The sequence below is a fragment of the Micrasema longulum genome, unplaced genomic scaffold (genome assembly GCF_059751315.1).
Source record: "Micrasema longulum isolate JH-2025_06_02 unplaced genomic scaffold, ASM5975131v1 h1tg000728l, whole genome shotgun sequence".
Classification (NCBI taxonomy): domain Eukaryota; kingdom Metazoa; phylum Arthropoda; class Insecta; order Trichoptera; family Brachycentridae; genus Micrasema; species Micrasema longulum.
Genome location: NW_028277923.1, coordinates 132,048 through 159,311, shown reverse-complemented (window position 1 = coordinate 159,311; position 27,264 = coordinate 132,048). Strand labels below are relative to the sequence as shown.

The 27,264-nt window shown below is 32.4% G+C and overlaps 1 protein-coding gene across 1 annotated transcript in view; it reads left to right on the top strand.

Annotated features, from left to right (window-relative positions):
- amon (prohormone processing protease amontillado) overlaps positions 1-21,087 on the top strand; it is a 103,866-nt gene extending 82,779 nt beyond the window's left edge. Inside the window, exons 5-13 of the mRNA XM_088230066.1 lie at positions 4,570-4,658; positions 5,734-5,909; positions 10,851-10,963; positions 11,593-11,793; positions 12,080-12,155; positions 12,945-13,102; positions 15,642-15,806; positions 18,780-18,897; positions 20,657-21,087. Coding sequence (XP_088086192.1) covers positions 4,570-4,658; positions 5,734-5,909; positions 10,851-10,963; positions 11,593-11,793; positions 12,080-12,155; positions 12,945-13,102; positions 15,642-15,806; positions 18,780-18,897; positions 20,657-20,818 — 1,258 coding nt within the window. The 3' untranslated portion in view covers positions 20,819-21,087. The remainder of the gene's footprint in view (positions 1-4,569; positions 4,659-5,733; positions 5,910-10,850; positions 10,964-11,592; positions 11,794-12,079; positions 12,156-12,944; positions 13,103-15,641; positions 15,807-18,779; positions 18,898-20,656) is intronic.
- The last annotated feature ends 6,177 nt before the right edge of the window (positions 21,088-27,264 follow it).

Below are 27,264 nucleotides of genomic sequence, written 5' to 3'. Positions count from 1 at the left end.
TAAATATACAAATGATCCATAGTATTTACAGTACCAAATTTTTTACATAGAAGAGTGAGTATACTATTTAGTGTTTTCAATGTGATCGCGCCACTCGCCTGTTGCCAGATGAAAGCTCGAAATTAGTCTGGTTCGCGGAATGTGTTATCTTTAACTACTTTGCTACCGAACCCCAATACAATGAATGCAATTACCTACCTTGTAATGGGGTTCTGGCATCTTATAGTTTGGAACTTCTCTCGCGGCAGTCAGGATCAGATTATGTGGTCAGGAAGGAGAATTATATGCGATTACACGACACGTGGATAAAATGAATAATTGATCGCAAAAATAACTGATTCGCGATCGCGGTGAAAATTCCAAAGGCACATGTACATAAGATGACAATTCAGTTCTTATTTTGTTATTTTCTTCTTTTTTGTTGTATGGTTTGAATAAAGTGGCGAGTGTGAGATAGTGGCTCGATGATTTGGGGACCGTGTGAGTTGAAGTACTCTCTTATGGTGGAGAGGGTTCAGAAAAAAAATCTTCGGTTTCTCTACTTGAGGGAGTGCGGATATTATCCATGGCTTTATCCCTCTGAGTTTCTCCAAGGTATGCTCGGTTACAGCAGTTGGAAGACCAGAAGGAATGTGAATTTAACTCCGCATTTCTTTCGATTGTTGCGCGGTATTATTGACAACCCTGAAATTATGCGGAGCATTAGCTTTTATGTTCCGGATTACCTTAGACAGCATAGACTGTTTCGCATTCCAATATAAATGACCAACCTGCCGATGGTTATTCTTGTTGAAATGGCTATCTCTATGTTAAAAAATATTACTTTGGACATTGACATTTTTCACGTCTCTGAGGGAGTTTTTCGTTACAAGATTCTCTTACTTTTTTAACATATTATTTTCTGGATATTTTTTTTTTGTTTTTTAAAACGAATAACCCGCTAAGCCTCTATTTTTAATGCTTGTCGGCAGGTGGGGTAGGGAAGATATGGAAGGAGGTAATGAAAAACACACCACAACACCCAGACCAATTGAGAAAAAAATATTTCAATTTTTTTTTCTTCCAACTGGCGGGAATCGAACCCACGACCCCAGTTTCAAAGTTGGCCGTTTAACCAACTGCGCTGCGGCGCCTGTCGTATTATGTATACTTATGTGTTATTTATGTATACCTAGTTTTATCTTATTATTTAAATTATTTCCATATGTATGAATTAAGATATTCCATTTTGTAATGTACATATATATGATAAATAAAATATCACTTTTTTTTAATGAAAAGTATTATTATGTTGGGCCGGAGACAAAAATGTGGTGCCTATCTACAAAAGGAATCGTAACATCTTAACCAGGGCCCAGTAGGCAGCAAATAAATTTAACGTGTAACACACATATAGTAAATGTGGCGTAACCATTATGCTTAGAGAAATGCTGACAAGTGTGCTGAGTTGAAAATAACATTATTTGATCAATTATTCAGTCGTTAATTTTATTAAATGCATAAATACGCTCATTAAAATGATATGCAGAAAATGGAGTTAATTTACAGAGAGAATAATTTACATTTGAATTGTCTTTGCTGTGTTTCTTAAACCACGTCTTTGTAAGAGTACTTCAGCATTGTAATTTTGTGGAATTATATATTCGCACTGAATGTAAATAAATGTCAACAACCCTTAAAGATTATCACAGACAACAATCCAATTATCACGACTGTTTATTTTCTGTAGAAGTTTAAAAACAGTAAATCACAATATTACCCATTTGACGAGATTTGCTTTTGCAATATTTTTTTAATCGAATATCAGTATTAGCGTTTTTATGATTAACCCAAATCTTATTTTAAAATAACTTACGTATTTTTTGTTTTGTACACGATTTTGTTAAAATGACCTAATTTGATAAATATTAATATAGTGTAAAGTTTCCGCAAACCAAGTTTTGTAAAAATTTTAATTGAAAATAAACGTAAAAATTGCATTTTTCAATAAAAAATTATAAAAGCGCGAATAATTATTTTCATATTTTCGTTTAAAATCATCTTGAGATTTATTTATTTTTGTTCATTAACGCCCAAAAGGCATTTACAAAAAATAAAAATGAAATACATGCTAACATACTAAATAATAAACAGAATGTACAGAAAAAAAAAGTGAAATTAGTTAAAAAGGATATGATAAAAAGTTTTACAAAGTAAAAAAAAAACAATAATAACAAAGGTATGCAAGAAAAAACAGTAAGCATATAAACAAAAAATGCAAAGATATAAGCTTATGAAATAAATTCTGTAAAGCAAACAATAAATAAAGTGTTACGGTAAGCAAGAAAGACATTTTTAAGTTAAATTAATAAACAAGCAAGCATATATTATCACGAAAAAATAAGAAATAAAAATATGTATCCATGAAATGCGTATTTGCCAATACTACGATGCAATTTGATATAATAGTAAAAAATAAAAAACAAGTTTAAGGTAATAAAAAGAAACAAGTATTTTTTTTTAATTTATGAAATTGAAAGATTGAAGTTTATTGTAACGTAGAGTTTTAGAGAACGATAGATTAAGGGAATGTGGATATTAAAACACAGGCAGAATGCTGAACGTCACACGGTGTGTAAATGACCACTTAAACCAGCCAACGACAGGTTATTGTAAGACCTGTAAATGCCTAGACTTACAAAGCATTTCCCCTCTCTGTTGAAATAATTTCTGAGTTGTTCAGCGCTCACTATTATAATATTTTATTTATTTATATCTTATATTACATATTCATCAAATTATCACATGAATATAAAGTTACTTTAACTGTCTAACTATGGCAAGTAACCCTTTTATATAATTTATTTGTTATCATTTATTTCTTTATTTGAATTATGTATATTTTGTCATCATATTTATTAAAATAAATAAATTCAAAACCTTTTTCCGCGTCCGGGTGGATTAAGAAAACAGCTCTGTATGTGAAATGGAACCGGAATACTTGGCGAGTGAATTCATATTTTATATTAAAACGAACACTTCTTAACTCATGTGTGGCTGTGATGTAACGCGAGTCTACATATGATACTTTACCTCTTATTTTTTTTAATGATCAAGTTGTATTTTTGGTAATATTCAGATTGACATTTTGATTTCAAAAGTAAAAAATTTTATATATTTTTTTATTTTAATTCAAAAATATGTATTCTTGCAATGCGATGAGAAATGAGTATTACCACGATTCTTTTTGTAACACATTGGAAAAAATATTTAGTAAACATATATAAAATAAAACATAAAAAATATCACATATTTAGATACTTTTCAATGAAATATTTTTTCACAATATAATGAGGAAGTTTAGTGTTTTTTTTTTTCATATATTATAAAAAAAAAAAAAAAACATGTATCGTATTATTAGCGCTATGATTTATTTAAATTTTGTATTTCTGAAATTACTCCGCGAGTGACGTCTCAAGTTCTCAAGAAATTGAAAAAATAATATTTTCAGGCGTTGCCTAGTATGTAGGTGAAATAATTCAATTAGATGAATCTCACCCGCATAAATAAAGGTTTTAGCTCTTTAACTTCACAAACATCAACAGATGAAAGAATTGAAGGAATATAGATGTTCAAATATAGGCAGAATGGTGAATGTTACACAGTGTGTAAAGTGGCCACTTAAACCAGCCATTGACAGGTCATAAGCCCTGTAGATGCGTGGACTTCTATATTACCTTCTCTTAAATGTTCTTCATCTCTGTTGTGATATGTTAATATAACAGGGAGTTGAATTGAAAGTTGAAAAAATTTGGACTAACTCAAAATATTGTTGATAATATATTGTATTTGCAAAATAGTAAAGAGTACCTAATACAAAAAAGTGAGAATTGAATTACAATTGTAATTGATTGATTTGGTTTTTATTTTGGAGAACTCCATATTTAAACTTTTGAAAAAAAAAGTTTTTATATTTGTAAAAATAAAATAAAGTGTTCGGTAGACTCAAATCAGTGTTTGATTTCTTACATTATAAGTTTAAATTACAATTACAATGGCGACTGCTTTTCTTGACATTTGGCTTGCCCAGCAGTATAGCATGATAAATAATAAATAACTTAATAAAAATAGCAGTTTAGGAATATTTTCCATATTTACACTGGTGAAATTCTCAAATATTTGATTACGCAGCAGGATTATACGTCGCAAAACGTAAATATTTTGACATTTAATATTAGGTGTTCACGGATGTTTTATTGTGATGGCGAATACGATAAACAGCCATGTTGAGAAATTGTTATCACGTCAGTTATTAACACGTCGATAGTTATTTGTGATTGAGCTATTGGACAAATTTGTACCGCCAGGGAGTGAACTTAATAATAAAAATAAAGATCTTCATAATTTCGACAATATGATACGGTAATTAATTTTCGTCAGTTTTGTAATACCCAAGGGATCTAATTACTCATTAATACGAACCTCTCGTTCTCCCTAAAGAAAATAGGCAATTACTGTTTCCTGGAAGTAGTGGAAAATAATCGACCTTTCGATAAATAATTGAATTACCGTTATAATTGATGTTTTCAGCCACGGAACGCGCTGCGCCGGGGAGGTGGCTGCCGCTCGGGACAATGGGGTCTGTGGGGTTGGGGTGGCCTACGACTCCAAAATTGCGGGTAAGTTGACAAGAATGACCCTTAAAACATTAACTAAACTTATCTGTGAATTATCTGTGCAAAAATATGCCACAAAACTGAAAAAAAGTGAGTGAGTGTCAGAATCATCATACAAGGGAATACAACTATTTGAGGAAATGCCAGAAAGCATAAAAAATGAAATTAATGTAAATATATTTAAAATTAAATGTAAAAAGTATATATGTGAAAAATATTAGGTAGTATATAGTGTAAATAGTGAATATAATTAATGAAAATGTACATATCAAACAGTTAATATTATAAATTAGGATATTAAGTGTATAATAGTGATAAATAATGTTAGAATAAGTATAGATGTAAATATTGTGTTGTAAATACATATTAGACTATGTTAATCATAGAACTAAATAAAAAAATAAATAAAAGTGATATTTTTAATTTTTATTATATTTATTATGGTTTTAAAACAATAAACAATATTATTACAATGTGAATATATTATAAAAAGAAAACATAGTATTGGAACATATTTTGTCCCGATAAACTATTAAATATTAATGTTTTTTCTTATGTACGGTCCCAAATGAGTTTCTAATAACTCCTGGGAGTATAATATGTAATTTTTGTATTATATGTTTTATTAATAGTAAAAATTTAAAAATTTTTAAAATAAATAGTTTGTCATCGGGTGCTCAGACATTAGTTTTAATTAAGAATCAAATAAAAAAGTACAGGCATGATACTGTATACATAGAAAGAAATTAATATATTATTTTGTTTTTGATGCTTTGAAAAATTAAAAATATTATTTAGAAAAGAGAAAAGGAAAAAAAACTCAGCAAAACTAGATAAAATGATTTAAAATATTTTTTTTTTGAAAAGTAGGAAAATCGAGTTAAATAATACAATTTAAATTTAAGAATAGCCATTTACTTGAATATATTTTAACATAGAACAAAATATATTCATATCTAAATAGTGTGTGCTCCTAAATGTAATCAAAACAAGATAAAAAATAAAACAAAGTAAATCGAAAATTTGATTTTTTTAAAACTTGTGTCAGTTGCTAATCGAATATTGTTTGACCGAGCAGGTATCAGGATGCTAGACCAGCCCTACATGACGGACCTGATAGAGGCCAACTCCATGGGCCACGAGCCGCACAAAATAGACATTTACAGCGCCTCGTGGGGGCCCACGGACGACGGCAAGACAGTGGACGGGCCGAGGAACGCCACCATGAGGGCCATCGTACGAGGAGTCAACGAGGTACCGAACTTGATTGAAGCATTTCATTTGAGAAATTAAAGACAAGTGAGACTTAAATTAGGTTTTCTCGGTCACTGTTATCAAAACGTATCTTTTTGGGTGATCCCGTTGAATTCGTTCCGACGTTCGGTTACCATTGCAGGAGCCACTTCAGGGTAAACTGTGTGTTTTTTAGAAAAAAATATGTGTTTATGTACTAGTAATTTGTATCGTGTCGCAGTCGGCAGCAGACACATTCCGTGTCAATTTTGTAGTGTGTAGTGCCACCATGGGAACCATGTTGTGTTTAATTTCAGCTCGTTGGGTTGGGTGTTTGTGTATTTCATTTGCGTCTTTTATTATTCATGCACTGAAATTCCTAAGTTTATGCGAAATCTTTGGTTCGAAGGCAAAAATATGCCCTGTGTCTATAAAGTGTTACGATATTGCAGATTTTTCAGGGTGCCCAAGTTTACACGCTCTTTTATGTTCAACAGTAATTTTAATTTTGTGTGCCATTTTTATCAACGTACACTTTATCACATATTTGGCTGCTCGGTTTATAAACTGCTCAGTTTCCAGGGAGTTATTGTCTTTCGAGTTTAATAGGTGGTCCTTTATTTACCAAAAATATCCAAAACAAAATATTTTAACGACATTTGGGACTGTGGGCAAAAAAAACCAATGACAGGGTTCGTCGCTTTCGTTGCATCTTCGTAACTTGTATCTTAATTATAAATCAGTCACTAGCCTCACAGGGATGGAATAATCAAGAACTGGAGCAACAACAGTATGTTTATGTATTTGGCTCGTTTCTTATGTACAAGGCTTATTTTTACTGCAAAAGTTAATATGTTCTTCTAACGTTCTTCTTCGTTCTCATTGTGTGAGAATCTGGCGGGATAGCCTAGCAGTATGGCATTTTTAGGAAACTTCTCTGCATTTGGTTAGTTAAGATAAACTACAGAAAAATCATTCTGGAGAAGTCGGATTATTGATAGATATGTAGGATTTTGATGTTTGAGAAAAACATGAGAGCTCCTACCCAGTTGGAAGTTGACAGAAGAGAACGTCGTTGAGGGTTGAAGTGAATTTATTACATGCTGATCAAATAGGTTAACAGAGAGAGTAACTGTGAAGACGTTTTATGTTGACTCACTGAGCACTGAACTGGACTGCATGTTAGAACTCACCGTGGCTGACCGAACTATCTTTATAACTAAGGATGTGATCACTTGTATGTTGTCCAATGTTCATTTTACTTCCTGGTGAGATTTTGAGTTCTTGTACAAACTCCGTGTTTCTCAGCGATTTAAAAACCGCTCGTATCACCAATAATTTGTCATCAGCATTTAAGGTGTTTTCGTAATAAATTGTTTACATACTTGAAATGTGTTATTTCGTTTCTGCATTGTCCTTAATACGATATTAGGTCAGCTGATAGTGTGAATTTATTTCCAGGTGAACTTGAAGTCCCCTCAGATATATTTATTTTACACTTTGTTAATTGATAGACTATTGATATAGACTTAGAACGATATTCGCAGTGCGGTTTAATATTTAGACCGTTGCGTGGCTATGACGTCGCATGAGTCTAGATAGTATACAAAAATGAAATAACATGTCCATGTTATTTGTTTAAAAATTGCCGTCGTATTTTGCTTTAACAGGCCCCAATTATATTATTATTTTTACAAATTATGGTACAATAATTAACGGTTTATTTATATATACTCGTATATATGTATATTACAAATATATATACATAATCGTATATGTATATATTACAAATATACACATGTGCCTATTTTACAAAATTTTGTACGATGTAACAGCACCGTCTCCAAAGGAATTTTTAGCGCCGTTTACGAAAAACATTTGGGAATTCATAATCGCTTAAAGGTTAATAGACTAAAAATAATATGTCTTGTAATTTTAGTTTTCGGTTTATCGAGTTTTAATTACGAAATTTGAATCACACTCACTCCAAGAGAGATTGTTCTAAACTAATCATTTTCTGACTATGTGAGAATTGTCAAAGTTGTCATAAATTAGAAATGTTTCGTCACGAGTTCGCGGACCCCCATGCCGTGTGAGAGCCTCCGCCCTCGGAGACAACCAACCACCCCAGTGTATTTAGTCTAAATTTTAGACTAAGCTCGTGTTAATTTAATGCTCTCAAATTTTCACCCATCGCAGAACAAATTGCGGAGTTGGGAATTTGAAAACATTTCTCAAATTGTTAAGGGTTTGTTTGATTCTTTGGCGGGAGAATTCTCGAGAAGACGAACAACGACTCATTAGAAAGTTTTGCTTTTAATTTAAGGCATTTAGGCTCGGGTATTTAGATATTAACAATGGCGCAGGTTAAGAGTTATATATTATATAATTTTATCAAGCTGTGTTGGAAAATAATTTTAATAAACCTTACATAAATTTAATCATTTTTACGTAAGATAAAGTTTTCATAAATATTCATTTATTTTAATGACTATTAGTACTTTCGGTAATTCGTTTTTTATTTAATTTAATCAAAATTCTTTTACTTTATTAAGTTATTTAATAGTTTTTATACTTTAAAGTTCATTGGGGAGATTATCATATTTTGTTATTCCTTTAAAAACAAAACTATTTTGACCATGACTGGAGTGGAATTTAAGAATTAGATCAGCAGCAAGGCTTATTACGGGAGTAAAAAAATATTCTCACATCTCACAACATCTTCGAGATTTGCACTGGTTAAAAAGCCCAGAGAGAATAAAATACAAGCTGTGACAGTATTCAAATCCCTTCATGAAATGGCTCCAAAATACCTATCGGACCTTTGTATTAGGGAAAATACACGTCAAAGAAAATCTACTCTTAGGTCAGCATTTGATTCAGGAAGAGGAAAACTTGTCGAAAGCCGGCGCTCCCCAAACACTAGATTTGGAGATCGTGCTTTTGCCGCCGCCGGCCCCTCTGCCTGGAACCAATTGCCTTCAAACTTACGAATCATCGACAGTCCCAGTCAGTTCAGATCCCAACTAAAATCCCACGTCTTTAAACTATCATACCCTCAATTTTAAATCTGGAAATATAATGTATCACTTAAGTTTAGTTAGAATGTAAGTTTAGATATACAATTGTAAAGCGCCCTTGAGGTGATTTTTTACAAAAATTGCGCTATATACAAATCAGCCAAATATTATTATTAATTTAATTTTGGTATCTGATTGACTTTTACATCTCTGATTCGTTTATTATTTTAAAATTATTTTGATAATAAATCTTTGTAATTTTTTAAACGGTTTTATATATTGTCATATACAACACCCCATCCAACAATACCATATTGTAATAAATATTGTAAAATTGAGTAAAAAGCCATTTTTTAAATATTAAATCTTAAAATCTGTACCTCAGAGGCAGACAGATGCAAATCCAAATGTCAAATGTTGAACAATAGCCTAATGAATCTACTTCTCTAAGTGATTTCTAATCATTTATAGCATTTATCTATATTTTCAGTATCTTACTACTACTCGTAATACATTGGTTCTTTAATTAAAAGACTTACGTTTCTTCAAAATCAATGGACATGATCATAAACTGGATACGTAAATCAAAATGTCATTTCATCAAATTCTGGATTTGCATCCGTCTGCCTCTGAGGTACAAAAATATTCCTAAATGTAATAAATATGTGTATACATTTTCTAACTAGTTCACTAATATGGTTTTTATATTTTAAGTATAAGTCTATGTGTAGACCAAGATATTTAATTTTATCTGTTGTATCTAGTACTGAACATAGTTTACATCACAAAAATATTTTTTTGGGTTCAATCATTTAGATTATTTTTTTAATAACAAACGTCAGCGAAAATTGTCTCATTGGCTTTACATACAGTAGTGTACCTTTCACAAACCAGTGCAATGAAGTCGAAATCAAAACATCAAAACCGTTTGTCGAATATTAAACTGGGTGGAATATTGTATAAATACATTATTTATATAAGAGTAAAAGGACACTTAAGGTGCCAAAATAATTTCTTATTTTTCGAATTTAAAAACCGTCTGATAAAAGTATCAAAAGTATCATTTTAATAGAAACACTGGGTTAAGGGTTCTGCATGTTGAAAATAAAACATTTCAATTAGACAACTTAAAAATCATAAAAAGTAAAAAAGCGATAGTCCACTCCCGTCTAATTTTAGAAGTGCAAACGACCGAATTTCAACACCCCCACCCTTCACTTAAACACAAAATACTACATAACACAAAGACTTGACTTATTATCTCCGTATGTATTAGATTAAAGTATTTAATAGACATTGTTAAAATTCGAATATAGGATAACATTCATATCTTGATTAAACTTTTATAAGGAAGCTTGAATAGTTTCGAAACCGGTCGGTAATTATATAATTATTAAGATTTTTCGAAAGAGATTTAAGATCCTTCGAACTACGGATTTTGCATTAACCTAGAAATTACAGGGCACGAAACACCCAAATAACACAAAAAAAGATTTAAAAATTATTTTTTTTCGTTCCTATGATTTACCCAAATATTTCAATTTTAGGGGGCATTTTTAACTAGCTGTTAATAACGCTCTATTAGAAAATGGGAACCAAGTTGTGGTAGAGCGGGTTGCGAACCTTGGACCTCTGATCCGTGAGTTTGCGACATTACCCACGGGACCACAACCTGGTTTATTTTCATTTCATTGTATAAAAAAATGTTGTAATATATTCTTTAAAATGTATATTTTAAAACAAAAGTGTTAAAAATAAGTGGTTCAAAACAAAGTTGAATTTTTATTTATTTATTAATACATTATTTATTTAATTTCTAGTATTAAAAAAAATCTAAAATTTCAAATTTAAATTTGAATACAAAGTTGTTAAAAATAAATATGTAAAAACATTTTTTTAAAATTAATTTTATGAGTACATTATTTGTTAAATTTTTCCACAGGGTCGTAACGGGTTGGGCAACATCTACGTTTGGGCTAGTGGAGATGGAGGAGAGGACGATGACTGTAACTGTGATGGATACGCAGCTTCTATGTGGACTGTCTCCATCAACAGGTTTGATTATTTCCACCAGCTGAAGTTTCACGGTCATGGACAGTAATTGTCTAATTTCACTGGGCAAAAAAAAACCTTTTTTGTCTCAAAAAGAAAAATATGTGATTCTGACAGTATTTTTTTTCCTGAATTCAAATACGATATCTCGTTTTCCCTATCACTCAAGGTTTCCAAGATACAGGCATGTATAATTTCAGACGTTTTAATACTTTCTCCATTCTAAAATGCACGATATTCGAACGTTCTGACTCACCTAGTAACTGCGAGTGACATGTTTGTCAAGCTCTATTTTCCAGTGGTTTCAATAGTTTTTTAAATTTTTCATCATGCAGTAGTGATCGTATTTGTGGACCCACAATCCTGTTTAATTTTTTCATCACTAATTTTAGGGAACTTCTGTTTGAGGTACACGAAACCGGGAGTATTGTCCATGGCTTTGAAGAAATTCAGTGGGTGATAGAGAAATTTATAATACATATTTGAAAACGGGATAAAAACCGGCAAGTGCACTTGTTGGTACTCGTGAGACGAAAATGGATGACACATTTCGCTAACTACCGCTCATTCACGACAAGTCCAGTTTCATAATATCCTGAAAGAACTTCTCTTATCTTCTTGTTTCCTTGCAGCGCAATTAATGATGGGCAGAACGCGCACTACGACGAATCCTGCTCCAGTACCTTGGCCTCCACCTTCAGCAATGGAGCTAAGGACCCAGCCACGGGTGTGGCCACCACGGATTTGTATGGCAAGTGTACCACTACACACTCCGGCACCAGTGCTGCTGCTCCTGAGGCCGCTGGAGTGTTTGCGCTAGCCTTGGAAGCCAAGTAAGTCCTAGGCGTATTCGCCAAAATTACGATAATTTTTCAATTATGTTATTTTCCACACAAAGCTTATTTACTTATTTTTTGTGTGGACTTTAATACCTTGGGAAAAAGACAAAACTGCTTGTGCTTTGAGAGGCATTTTCACTTTGATTAAGAAAAGTTTTGCTGTCGAAAAGCATAATGATATGAAGGCTTTAAATTGTTTTGTTTGATGATAAATATATCACATTATTCTAATTAATGCACGCTAAGTGTCCCATTTTGATTTGAACCATTACTGTTCTAGTACTCAACTGACCTGGAGGGACATTCAACACCTGACAGTTCTCACCTCAAAGAGAAACTCATTGTTTGATGCTAAAGTAAGTAGACTGAATGATTTTTTATTTAAACAACCCTATTTAACTTAAAATCCTAAAATAATGTTTATCTTCAATCATTTTTTCAATCTAAGAAATGTCGCAAAAAGGCGATATCACACAACGGCTCTATCACTCGTCAACACAGGCCATTTAATCCTGTAGTTCTAGAGAAATCTTGTCCAGATTTTATTTTTTTATTTTATTTATTGGGGATATCAACAGTAATACATGTAACAAAAATATAACAAAAAACATATACAGAGAATAAAACCAATGACAGATATCCACAGAAATACATTAAATACACGTACAATACATACTAGTGTGTTTGTGTGAGTGTAGGTGAGTGGGTGTTATATTGGAATGAGGGTGTCAAGTGTCAAAAATATAAATATGTTTAAAATATTAAGAATTAGAGATAAAATGTAATAAAATAAAATAAAATAAGATAAAATAAGACTTTATTATTGAAACTAAGTATAAGACAAAAAAGTATGTTTTAAGACGCGCATTTTAAATGTTATTTTTTTACAATCAAATGGATCAATAAGGGGAAATTTCAAATTATATTCACTAGTAAAACGTATAAGTGGAGAGTTCTAGGCATAGTTCGTACGAACTGCTGGCACATGAAATAGAGAGCTCGACGTGTGACAGGTGCGGTAGCCGGGGACATTTAATGATAACTCCGACAAAAGAGCCGGACTATCAAGGCGTCCACTGAGTATGTCATGAAGCACCCCCATGTCCAACAGATCTGTATATTTATTTAAATCTCCTTGTTTCCAGGGCCGCTTCCACTGGACGATGAATGGAGTCGGCCTGGAGTTCAACCACCTGTTTGGGTTCGGTGTACTGGATGCTGGTGCTATGGTCTCCCTTGCCAAACCTTGGAGGACGGTTCCCGCGAGGTACCACTGTGAAGCTGGCTCCCTTCTTGGATCGCAGTAAGACGAAATTACTTTATTAATGGCTTTATTAAAACATATTGAACTCTACCATTAAGGTTACAGCAGTAAAGCAGAGTATTAAAATGAACTCCCCGAGTAGAATAAATCAATATTAAGGGTTTTCTCGAATGAGCTTTGTGCGAATGTTTGTCTATAAAAAAGTGACAATAAGAAATGCCTAATTCGAAAAAAGCCATTCTTGTCAGATTCTCAAATAATATTATGTAGGCTCAGGGTGCCGACAGGGGATTACTTTTTTTTGGAAGGCTGTAATTACGTGATAATTTGATCACGAAAGCTTAAATTTGGTGTTATTGAAGCTTAATTATTATATTTTTTAGATTTACTAACAATATAAAGAGTAACAACGGTTTTTATAAACAGTGGAAAATGATCCAATGTGTACTCTAGATCTGGTACAGTGAATCACAAATAAATCAACAGTGGCTCGAATGAACTAGAATTAGTACACAGTGAATAAATCATCATCATCATTCCTTTTCCGCACCTAATGGTGCATAGGGCACTACATTGGTACACCAATCGCAGCGTATCGTGATCATTTTTTTGTTACATAAAGAGAAGATGATCAGTCTTACGCTTTAGGTACAAGTCCAGGGACTATAACATGTTCTGGTATAAAAGCACCCTTTAAAAAAAATATTTTATTTCAACCATGTCGGGAATCGAACCCGAGACCTCTTGCTTGGTGGGCAAACGCTCTGACCATTACACCACGAGGCCGATACAAAATAAATCATGTATGAATAAATAAAGTGAATATGTGGGTATTGAGATTTACTGTGTACTACGGTATTTGATCTATGCGACCATTTTGATTTTTTAGTCAAACAAACACAAATGACTTAGTTTTTTCATGATAGTGATACGGTTATAATATGAAACCAGAATATGCGTAGTTCATGTTCGTTAAACCTAATTGTAGGAATATTGATATGTACTGTATTGATAGTACTTAATCTCGTCAATAAGGTTTAAATTGTTTAATATTTAGTGAGACTAACAGCACCAAAGTTATAGAAATAATAATAAAAGTATGGTCTTAGAGTATTTATTTTATTTTATTTTTTATTTCATAAATTTATTGCATAAAATTAGTATACATATTTAATAACAGGGAATTTATAGAAAACTAATTAATATAAAATGAAAACGGAGTGTTCTCTGTTTATGATAGTCTCCATCTAACATGGCTCAGCCTGTTCTAAGATGGAGATTACTCTGGGTATGGTTGTGGGTTACCCTATTAACGTTTGGGTAATTTTTCTGTGCAATATACGAGATTTTGCCGATTTGGCACAATGAGTTACCGCTTAATGTAAAACTATAGTCCTTAAAATATAGCTTGATTAAAATGATAGCTGCCTAACTAATATGACTAGTGATGGGAAAGTACTGATCACTGATCATGTACCGATCAAATCGATTTTATCATTTTTTCATGCAAACAAACTATGTTTCCAAAAATTGATATAAAAACGCAAAAACAAGCCTATTATAGTATGTTTTAAACAATTATTCTACAAAAAATAAGACTTTTCTTCATGAACAACAACAAATGAATTATTTTTTCATTCCGTCTCGAGAGTGGCTCGATCGTCCGATCGAGCCACTCTCGAGTCTACTTGGCACCAAGGAGTTGTAAAAAGTTCTCAGTACGCGGGTATTTTCGAAAACCCTGGCAGTACGCAGAACAAATCCTCATCACTCCTTAGACGTTACTACAAAATTATTTCGTCACTTTTACTGAAAACTGTCATTCTAATCAAGCTATATTTAATGGACCATAACAGAATATGTAACATGTGTCACAGTTTAACCAAATTAGACTTACTGCGCATCTTAGGTCGTCGGAAGGCTCAATTTAAGTTTACTTTAAATTATTTTGCCTTAGCAAATAAATATGTAATGGACAGCACGTTAGCCTGCCATGCAAGAGGTCTCGGGTTCGATTCCCGGCATGGTTGATATGAAATATTTATTTAAAAGGGTGTTTTCACACTAGAATATTTCATAGTCCCTGGACTGGTACCTGAAGCGTAAGACTGATCATCTTACCTTCATGTAACAAAAAAAATGATCAAGATACGCTGCGATTGGTACACCAATGCAGCGCCCTATGCACCATTAGGTGCGGAAAGGGAATGATGATGATGATGAAGCAAATAAAAACCAAGCTAAAATTATAAACGCTGTCACGAGGGTAGATAACATTTTGCTAGTACGTAATATACGTACTAATAGCGTGCTTGCATGCTTTCTATACGCCCGTGAGAGCATACAGAATCTCAGATTTTTTTCAAAGAAATTGTTGTACTCCTTCGATTTATCCAAATATTAAATTTTGGGGGGAATTTCCTACGAGTTATAAATAACTCACTATGAGAAAATGGAAATCAGTGAGTGATAGAGTTGGTTTCGCACCTCGAACCTCTTACCTGTGAATTCGCAGTACTGGCCGCGGGGCTACAGCCCGGTGATTCTATGTCCGACTAATCCCATAATTTCTCTTCAGAGAGATTCCCTCCGGGCGCTCCTTGCTGCTGAAGATAAAGACTGAAGCGTGCATGGGAACCGACACAGCCGTAAACTACTTGGAACACGTACAAGCCGTTGTGACCGCCAACGCCACGCGGAGAGGAGACCTGGAGCTGTTCCTCACCAGTCCGATGGGCACCAGGTCAGTATCTGCTGTGGCGAATGGCAACGCGGAACATTTTCCTGGCTGCCATCAACACATCAAACCCACCAAGCACGACGAAGACGGTCGATCACTTCTTTTCCGTATCTACGTTCCGATCACTCGTGGGTGGGATATTAGAAACATCACTCCGCCATTCCAACAAAATCAATATTACTGATAATTGAACTGTTTATTCAATAGTACCTATAATGATTAATACCTAAGGTATACTTTAAATCAGTGGCGAATTGTGGTTTTATTTACAGGTAAGCTATAATAAATATCATATATTTGTACCTACATAAAAGGTACATAATATAATATAAGTAATATTTACTATAAATGTATATCTTTCTGTGGTTCTGTGTAATACAACAACTCTCATCCATGAAATCAACTCAATCGACGTAACTTCGTGATTATATTATATTTCATTTCATTTCATTTCATTTATTTATTCATATATATATGTACATTACAAAATAAAATATCTTAATTCATACATATAGAAATAATTAGGTAAAATTAGGTACATATAAAAAAACACATTAGTATACATAATATCCAAAGAATAATATGTTAAAAAAGTAAGAGAATCTTGTAACGAAAAACTTCCTCAGAGACGTGAAAATGTCAATGTCCAAAGTGATATTGTTCAACATAGAGATAGATATTGATATATTATCCATTACTTAAATACATAACTCATTAAAAAATAAATAAATAATAGTACTATGAATGCAGCCGATATTAGGTATTCAATGTCATATGACACTCTACGTAATATATTATTATTTTTTTTTAATTAATTATATATTAAAGTAATTAATATTATATCTTTATAATATAATATATCCCGAAGTTACATCGTTTGAGTTGATTTCATGGATGAGAGTTGTTGTTATCACACAGAACCACAGAAAAATATCAATTTATAGTATTTATTACTTACATATTACAACAGAGATGAAGAACATTTAAGAGAAGGTCATATAGAAGTCTAGGCATCTACTGGGCTTATGACCTGTCAATGGCTGGTTTAAGTGGCCACTTTGAATCCAGTCCTGGTCTACAAAAATTTGGACAAACTCAAAATATTGTTGATAAATTACCTGGTCCATGGAGAAGTATAGAAATTGAAAAAATAATATTTTCAGGCGTTGCCTAGTATGTAGGTGAAATAATTCAATTAGATGAATCTCACCCGCATAAATAAAGGTATCAGTTCTTTAACTTCACAAACATCAACAGATGAAAGAATTGAAGGAATATAGATGTTCAAATATAGGCAGAATGGTAAATGTTACACAGTGTGTAAAGTGGCCACTTAAACCAGCCATTGACAGGTCATAAGCCCTGTAGATGCCTAGACTTCTATATTACCTTCTCTTAAATGTTCTTCATCTCTGTTGTAATATGTTAATATAAACAGCTCCCCGGGGAGTTGAATCCAGTCCTTGTCTACAAAAATTTGGACAAACTCAAAATATTGTTTATTACTTACAATATATTATGTACCTTCTATGTAGGTACAAATATATGATATTTTTTTATAGCTTCCCTGTAAATAAAATCACCATTCGCCACTGCAAGATAGGTTTCTTAACTCTAATTATTAATAATATATAACAATTTCTAAACTCTAATTCCCGTAAAAATGGCCTATTAGATACGCATCCATACGCCCCGTACCCCCTCAATAATGAATATTTTCAATCCTCTCATGTCGAATTAATCAATATTTTTGTCTTCTGCCCTTTTCTGCTGTGCGATTTTTCATACTCACATATAGATTTTTTTATTGTGAAAACTCCGATACCAGTTTAAAGGGACAATAGGCAAATATCACATTTTTTTAAATTTTCAAAGTAATGAAGGTCTGTGAAATACTGTCCCGTAAAAAAACTATTTTTTGTTAGTTACTAGGAGCATAAAAATACTTTTAAATTTGCAATTTTGAATTCCAGCAAAAAATGTCATTCCATTGGCCACGCCCCAAATACGTCACGATTCATATTCTTTGTTCCTGACCATTTAAATTTGTTTAGAACATTGTCACTAATCTTGACGTCACAACTATCAAGACCAAACATGGCCAAATAGTAACGTATTTTAAAAATTTCTCCACAATATTCATACTGATTTTAAAAATACAATTAATTATTCTAAATCCATTTATATATTAACAAATTACAACAGGGATGGAGGATACCTTAAATAAGGAAATATGGATGTCTAGACATTTACAGGGCTTATGACCTGTCATTGGCTGGTTTAAGTGGCCACTTTACACACTGTGTAACATTCACCATTTTGCCTATGTTTGAACATCTATATTTCTTCAATTCCTCCATCTGTTGATTTTTGTGAAGTTAATTTATGTATGATATTTTTATCGGTATTCGAAGTATGTGATATTTCCCTATTTTGATATTGCCTTAGTTATCGAAATATAGGTATATTGCGTTGCCTTCTCGACAGTTTTATGTTCATTAACATTTTGAGTTTTTTTTTCTGTTATAGGTATATTTTATAACATTGATCGTACAAAAGTGGGAAGTTTGTGCATTGTATGTAGTAAAATAATTCTTAATCGTCTAAACTATAGCCCAGAACAGCGCTGTACAATTTGTTTTTATAATAAATAAAGAACTGCCAAATTACACAGCCCAGCTCAGAAAATATAAAACATTAGCGGAAATCGAACCTGGGACTCTGAGATTTCATGCGCGTTCATTACCAAAGTACACCATAGCAGGCAAACATAAATTTTAAGATTTACTCTTCCCAAGTTCCTGACGTCACTACACGTTTTTAAAGAACCGAGGTACCAAGTAAAGAATAGTTTTTAGATCTATAGCTAAGTAGATCTTCCCCTCTATGTTAATGTTCTTTAACAACTTAATAAATGATCGTTCTATTTGCTTTGGAATCCAATTCGAAGTTTAATACAATTCTTTATCTCTTCAGATCCATGATCCTCAGCAGAAGAGCCAATGATGACGACAGCAGAGATGGCTTCACCAAGTGGCCATTCATGACTACCCACACTTGGGGAGAGTACCCCCAAGGTACTTGGCTATTAGAGGTTGGTATATCTTTAAGCTTATTATGAAATAGTTTCTTTTTTTATTTGAAAATTTTATTTATAAACCCTTACGGATTATTACATTCATTTTACAAAAATAATATAAACATTTTTTATTCATGCTCTGTTGTTCAAAATAATATTTTTTACATCTTTTGAAAAGTTTGTCCGAGTCTTTTGTTTAGTTTTGTCTGGTAGTTTATTGTATAGTTTTAGTCCCTGGTTTATTAGTCTTGATTTTCCTGGTCTTGTTTTACAAAGCTGTAAATTATATTTTTCTGATATTCTCGTATTATGTCCATGTTGACTACATTTTTTTACAAGTTTTAGTTCTTCGTCTACAATTACATTAGAGGCTAATTTATGGATAAATTTTAATGATTCTAGTTGAAAGAGTTCAGTTATATTTAATTGCTTAGTTTGTTTAAAAAGTTCTTTAGTTGCAGTTAGATATGGAAGGTCATATACTAACTTTAATAAAAAAAATTGTTGCTTTGTAATCTGTTTATGTCATTTTGATATCCTGCTACCCATAGTAGTTGCGTATAACACATTTTAGTTTTTACACAGGCTTCATGCATTAGATTTTTTTTCCGTTTTTGGAACAAAGTTTTTGATTTTTAAAAAAAGACTCGATAATGTCGCCACTTTGCTAATTAAATTGTTGATATGAATTGTCCATGTCAATTGTCTGTCTATTTTTAGTCCTAAGTATTTGACGTGTTCAATTTCAGTAAGTCGTTCATTATTTATGTAAGCATCTACTTTATGACATTTTTTTCTAGATTCAAAATGGATAATATTGCATTTTTTTTCATTAAGTGTAAGTTAGTTTTTGTTTGTCAATTTAGTCAACATAGGTAGGTCTTCGTTTATGTCATTGTTTGTTAATACGCCTGTTTGATTTTTATAGAATAGTGCAATGTCGTCGGCATACATAATAATTTTTCCCTTGAAATTGTACAGTGACAAATCATTGATGTATAAAATATATAAAATTTACGATTGATGATTAGCGTTGTTTAAAACTGTCAGTTTTGGGCCTTTGTGTTTTTTAAAGTAAAGTAAAATTTATGTTTTGTTAGTCCTTTAAGACTGTATTTGGAACCACGCCTTTTAAAACCCATAATTATTTTAATTATGGGTCCTAAAAGCAAAATATTTCATGTTTAAGTCGCAAAATATTCATCAGTCTTGTTTGTTGTTTTATTGATTACATCGCTAGCCTGAAGCAACAGTGAGATAAATCCGAAATTTCCGATTTTGAGATACTTTAATTAATTAAATTAATGTATTTATATAATGAAACATTGAAGTCAGATAGTTAACCTATGTGAAAATATGGTATTCATAATCTAAACTTCTTAGATTTTCACGGCCGTTAAGATGCACAATAAGTTTTTCTGGGTTAAATTTCATAGAGAGTACGAACGACACACGGCATAATAACCCAGAAAAACTTATTGTGCATTCATAATCTACTTCAAATAATTCAATTTGGTAAGACCCTTTACACATCTCAAAGCCCGATTATCTTAGAACATGTTCTTTAGAGATATCTCACTGATTTCGGGCTAACGATATTGTCATAAATTTAACATCTACAGAAAACAGCATCTTCCACCGTATATTCATAAATGCGGCATGTCTTTTACTATGTGAAAAAAAAACAAAATAAATAATAATTGAAGTGCGTATATTTATTAATGAAAACAACATAAAAACCGCTATCAATACTAATAAAAAATATATTTTTTAGGCGAGCTTCAACTCTAAGACTCCCCAGCGCGGTTGGCTCCGTGAGTGGTCTCTCGTTCTCCACGGGACGCGAGATCCTCCGTACGCTTCCCTCCGGGCCTTGGACCCTCACTCCAAGTTGGCCATCGTCAAGAAAGCTCACGAGGAGCGCGCTGCCGTCTAGGGGTCCAAATGCCCCGATGGACGCTCCTCCACCTGACATAACCTCACCAAACCTAACCCAACTGACGCGACCGGTAGAGACATAACCTCTATTCACATAACAATAACTTAAACAAAACCCAGTGGTACAGCATTAACCGGTATACCCAGAGAGCGGAGAATTCTGTTCAATAACCTCCCAAGATAATTTAAACATACTAAACTGACGTAACATCATGTGACCTTGCATTCATCGACTTCCTCTAATATAAACCTAACCTAAACTCCAAATTAAACAACAAGAAACTCGTCAAGACAGACTTCTTTGCCCTACATCGAAACAGCAAGTCTTACCTAACAGAAATAAATATACAAAATTAGATTTTAAAACTTTTTTCCAGAATTGACAAAACCTAACCTCACTTATTCCAACCTAACCTTACAATACTGACTGAGCTGTAATGCTTACAAAGGACTTGAAAAGACATTGATTTAACTTTGCATATTTCTAATACAAATAAAATAATAATTTTAAATTTGTTTATTAAATTTGTTACAGAAAATTTTATCGATAAAGCTTAGCATTGTGTAATAAAAATATTGTATTATGTTTGTTCCAAAAGTTGCATTATATTCTTCCAGTAATTCTTTACGATTAATTCCACGTTAATTTCAATTAGCTCAATTAAAACAGTATTTATGCCAAAAACTTGGCTACGAAGCAAATAAATTCAGTCTAGTCTACGAAAAGTAGATTTATTAATTAATTTTGATGTTTGTACGACAGAATTGACCAATTTTAATGATCTTAAAGCACATATCGATCTTTCAGAATATGATTTCTTTATTGATTCAATCGTTATTGAAACTATCAATTTTTTATTGAAACAACTAATCAATCATCTGTGAAATTTTTCTGGTCATTTTACGTATAGGAAGATGTTTCCTTATGCTGAGATTTCATTTTGCGTGAATTCCAGAAATGAATAAACATTATTTTACGAATCGAAAATTTAAGTGCATGAGCCTGAAGGTACAAATCTTTTCTGTTCACAAGGAAATTCCGAAAATACCTAAAGTAAATTTAGTCCAAGCAGCAGAAATAGCCTGTTTACACTTAAGTCGCAAAAATATTGTCAAGCAGAAAACAAACCTCGTCATCCACACTCAATGGTTCCTAAGGAAATGGATTGGTACTCCAATCGAGCTATCTTAATAATTTGTTGTACAAATGTACATGTCAAGAATGGCCATTACTTACTTATGTTTCGTTGCGGGGACTGTGAAATATTGCAGTGATAAAAATCCTTTTGTATTATTTATTAACTATTTCGATGCATTGTTTAATCTTGACCAAAGTGAAAACAGCCTTATTCTGCTGTCATCGAATAAATTTTATACTTTTAAATCACTTTTGAATTAAAAAAATCATTGAAAGTATTTTTGTAAACGTTTTCGTTATTTAACTAAAAAAGGATGTTTTTTATCCTTTGTAAAAATCATTGAAATTAAATTATTTTATAGTTTTTTTTTCTGATTGAACCAATTTACAATTACCAAAAGAAAACATTATATCGATGTCGATGCTTTAGAAGTAGAAAAATGTATAACGCTTTGGGACGATATTTGTTTTACATAATCATTTGTGCAATTCAAAATAATAATAAAATTATTTTGAAAATAAATTCAGTAGAAATTATTCTACCTTCTAGAAGTCCCTAAAGGGATGATTATATTTAAGGAATAAGATCTACCGCGTAAACACCTAAGCGGTTTTATTAAAAATATTTAAGTATTCAATGGAAATTCAATTATAACATTTTAAAAGTCAATATTGAAAATATCATACAATTTAACGTGTCATAATGTTATTCTTGACCATAGGTTAAATCTTATGTTATTATTTGTCACGTGATTACATATTTATTGGGTTATGTCAAATATGGCTTTATTTCTTATCAGTCGATTAAAATTTAAATAAACAAATCTTTTAATATTAGACCATGCAACAATAATAATTTATTTCCATTGAATACATTATTTTAATTCAAACGGGGCTGTCATTCAACCAAATGATTTTTCAAATACATTTTGATAAATTAGACCTCGGAAAATATCTGGCCAGCAGGACCGGATGGGAATACACTTTGGGAAAGATCTTAGTTTCGGGAGATCCGGTACCCATATTCAACAGCTCTGCACCCAACTGCAAGTCTAAACTGCAGTAAATTAAACTATTATGGAAAATCAAACGCAATGGCATGGAATGTGATATGGGAATTAAAAGATACATACATATTTATATTATATCAGTAAAATATAGATTAAATTATCAGCAAACATGCGTTAAATGTTTCTAATTTAAAAATCCCCATTTTAATGTACGTAAAATGGCTGCATTCCTGTTTGACCTTACAAGAACAGAATTTGTGTGTTCCACAAGTGTACCTACCTAATGTCTGAGTATTTTTGTTGTATTGTACTACATAACACGTATTTTGCACGTGATTGATTCATGTTCTGAATAAAACATAGATTTCCCAGCATACTGTAAATCCGAATCGCGGATATTTTCCTCTTTAAGGAAGTTGAATTAATTATTACTGTTATTTTCTATTCACGTGTAAGAATATAAGCATCGCTGTATACATAAAGTGTTATATATATATTTTTGACAACAGTGTAAATTGGATTTGTAAAAAGCAAATATATTTATATAACCCAGAAGGGACATAAGCAGTAACACTATTTATACGGTAGTTTGTGTATTCGGTACCAGCCACACGAGTACATAAGATACTCTATAAATGCGGGAAAAGTTGCAAGGTTGAAAAAACTTTTTTATTTTTGTATTTGGTACATTAGTAAGCCTAATAAGTTTAATACGCATTCTCAACACACGTGTAGGCAATTCATACTTAGTCTAAACTATGTTTATTGTTTACAAAATAACTCAATCTAGAAAAATACTTCGATATTATGAATGTATTTTTAAATGAACAGCCTTTACGTGGTTTCTGTTTTTGTCGCACGGGTTGTCTCTCAAGTTGATTCCTGTTTTTGTATATTTATTTATTGAATCGGCATTAAAATTCCATTAGATATATATCTAAACCTTAAAAATAAATTAATTAACAAAATGTATTAATTTGTGCATCCTTTCAAAGATTTAAAAATAAAATTCCGAATTTACCGTGATTTCTTGATTCAAATTAATTTTAAAATTTCTGTGTGATTTATTTTTTATTATGCCGATTATGACATCATCGGGATCACTTTTCCGCACCCAACGGTGCGTAGGGCACTGCATTGGTGCACCAAAAACAGCGTATCTTGTCATTTTTTTCTTACATAAATGAAGTTAAGATGACCAGTCATACGCTTTAGAGCTAGTGCAGGAACTATGGAATATTCTAGTGTAGAAACACCTTTTTAAATCAATATTTCATGTCAACGCGAGACCTCTTGCATGGTAGGCAACCGCGCTAAACACTATACCGGGAGGTCGATACGAGGTATGCCCATTATGACAGTGCGCTTCAATCGTGGACAAACGTTCGATGAAGATGACGCAAGAGTGCTTTTGTTATTAAATAAAGAAATGAATAGTCCAATATTTAAATTAATTAATTATGTTGATAGCATCATACCTGAGAATAAAAAAACTTCGTTGATATGTTGAACCTTACCTTAGTAATGAACTTTTTCATGTATAAATCACATAAAACATATGAATTTTATTCCCAGGAGTTACTAAAACTCAATTCGGGACTTAAACAATATGAAAATCTGTTTAAAAAGCGCATATTTAGAACTACAATGAAACAAAGCACGTTTAATAACATCTCAACAACTAAATATAACCAACAAAATAAATATTTAAAAACGCTTTTAAGAAATGGGGAAGTGGTAAATCTAGTACTAAGGGAGATAAAGTCATCAACATCACATGCAACTTGGAGAAAACTTTTGAGACAACATCTTTAGCATTTGAAAACATGAGCCAATTTGCTCTTCTAGTCAATCTTTTTGTTTTGTTTTAAGGAACCACGAATAATTTCAGCTTTTGCTTTGTAGATTTGTCAATATCTGTCAAATGTATTTTCTTGATTCTTGACTCGTTTTTAGTTTATTAGAATAGACGTCATTTGCAAAAATATGTAGGTATGTATATTATTATTGATTGTTAGAATCCATTAAAAAGAGTATAATAATAAATAATATACAAATTTAGAAAATATTTTATATAGTTCCATTTGTCTCCTTACGGGTATAAAATCAATCGCAAATATCCAAATTAAATATAAATGCTATATTTATAAAATATATATGTTATATTATGTATAATTTATTTAAAAATTTAAGATGAATTTAGACAGTAAGGTACAAATACAGAAATATATAATTGGAAATATAAAGTTATGGTGACTTATTCATTAAATAAACATATTTATTAATTTAACTTAGTAAGTAAATTAAGTATGGCAGCAAAACTTGATGTTTCCTTATTATTTCTCCTTTTCAGCAAAAACAATTGGTCAAAACTTGGCTCAAATAGCAAGGGAAAATAGCAAGAGAGAAATCACCCTACCTACAAAGGCCTGTTTCATACGTGTCAGAATTAGGGTAGATTGATTTTTTTTAAAGGAATAACCCGCTAAGCCTCTACTTTAGAGGATTGTCAGCAGGTGGGAAAAAACAGGACATGGAAGGAAGTTATGAAAAATACAACACAGTACCCAGACCAATTGAGAAAAAAACTTTCTCGGATTTTTTCTGGCAACTGGCGAGAATCGAACCCGCAACCCCAGTTTCAAAGTTATCCGTTTTACCAACTGCTTTCTTTTTTATTTATTTACTGCATACTCTAAGGTAAAAATCTTGAAAGATGAAATCGAGTGAAGATTAGTCAGCATTATACTGGTTAGTACGTTTGTCTGCCATTGAATAAATAATCATAATTTTTATTTAGAAACTTCGCTGGTCTATCTTAAAACCTAATTTTTATTGCGTAATTTAATCATTGTTGACTTTATTTATCTGAAAATAATGAAATAAATGATGATTCAATGAAAAGCAATCCACCCATGTTATTTTATCGCGCCTTGTGGATTTTAATGATCGTATGAAATCACCAAACGCTTCGTCTTCTTTCTGTGCCATATCAGGTCTCCTCGACGCTGGCGATCACTCTAGAAAAGGCATTCTGGTCCTGCGCCAACTGGAACAGCGCCTCGACCCCGCGCACTCCCGTCCAGTCGCGGATGTTTCTCAGCCAGGACATCTGTCGCCTTCCAACTCCACGCTTTCCCTCGATCTTTCCCATCATAATCGGCTGTAGAAGCGCATATTTGCTTCCGCGCATGATATGGCCCAGATATGCGAGTTTTCTCTGTTTTATTGAGGACAGTGGTTCTTTTTTGGCACTGGCTCATCTCAGCACCTCCACGTTGGTCACTAAACCTGTCCACGGAATTCTTAGCATTCTCCGATGAAGCCACATTTCAAAAGCCTCTAATCAGTTCATGGAGTTCACCTTGAGAGTCCGCGTTTCAACCCCGTAGAGCAGTATTGACCACACATAGCACGTGACCATCCTCTGTCTCAGTTTTAAATTAAGACTATCACTGCAGAAGAATGATTTTATGCCATTGAATGCTGATCGTGCTATATCTATTCTGCGTCTAATTTCCCTATCCGGATCCAGATCAGAAGTGATTTTACACTTCTAAAAGGTTTATTTTATGTTTATTGTTATGTTAATATTGACACATTAAGAAAACAATAAGCTCACACTAATTTTTCGTTTGAGAAGCCCTTTAACTTCATCGCGTACAACAAAGGTGTTCCAAATTTGAGGTTTAGTTTTTAGTTCAACAACAACGTTCGGTTTCCACTTGCAATTCTCGACGGCCCGTTGTATTGCTGTAAACTGTAGCTAACTTCGTGGTTGATAATCACATAATGGTTTTTGCCCGTATGAGCGACTCTATTAGCTGGTGGCGTTGACTTTAAGGAAATAGGTAAGTATGTATGTACGAAATCGCGCAAGACTAGTGCCTATATTCGGAGACAAAACTCAAGGTGAGGAAAGTACATTCTCATCTTATAAGTTCGAGAATAACATGAAGGTGAGGACAGTAGAATGTACATTCCTCATCTCGAGTTTTGTCTCTGAATACGGCCATGAAATATGAAGATCGTGGTTGTGGTCCCGTGCTTATTTATTTATTTATTTAAAACTTCAAGTACATTGGCGGACTTATGGCTAAAAGCAATTTTCTTCCAGCTAACCAAAAAACAGACTGATCAAAAGAAGAGATTGGTCAAAATTTTGTACTGAAAACCATAAATATATATTAAATGATACATACGCATGTTAAAATAAAGTATTTAAAAAATAACCTAATTAATTAAAAATGACAGCTGTTTTTAATTTGGGAGATAAGGCTTGCACGTATTAACATT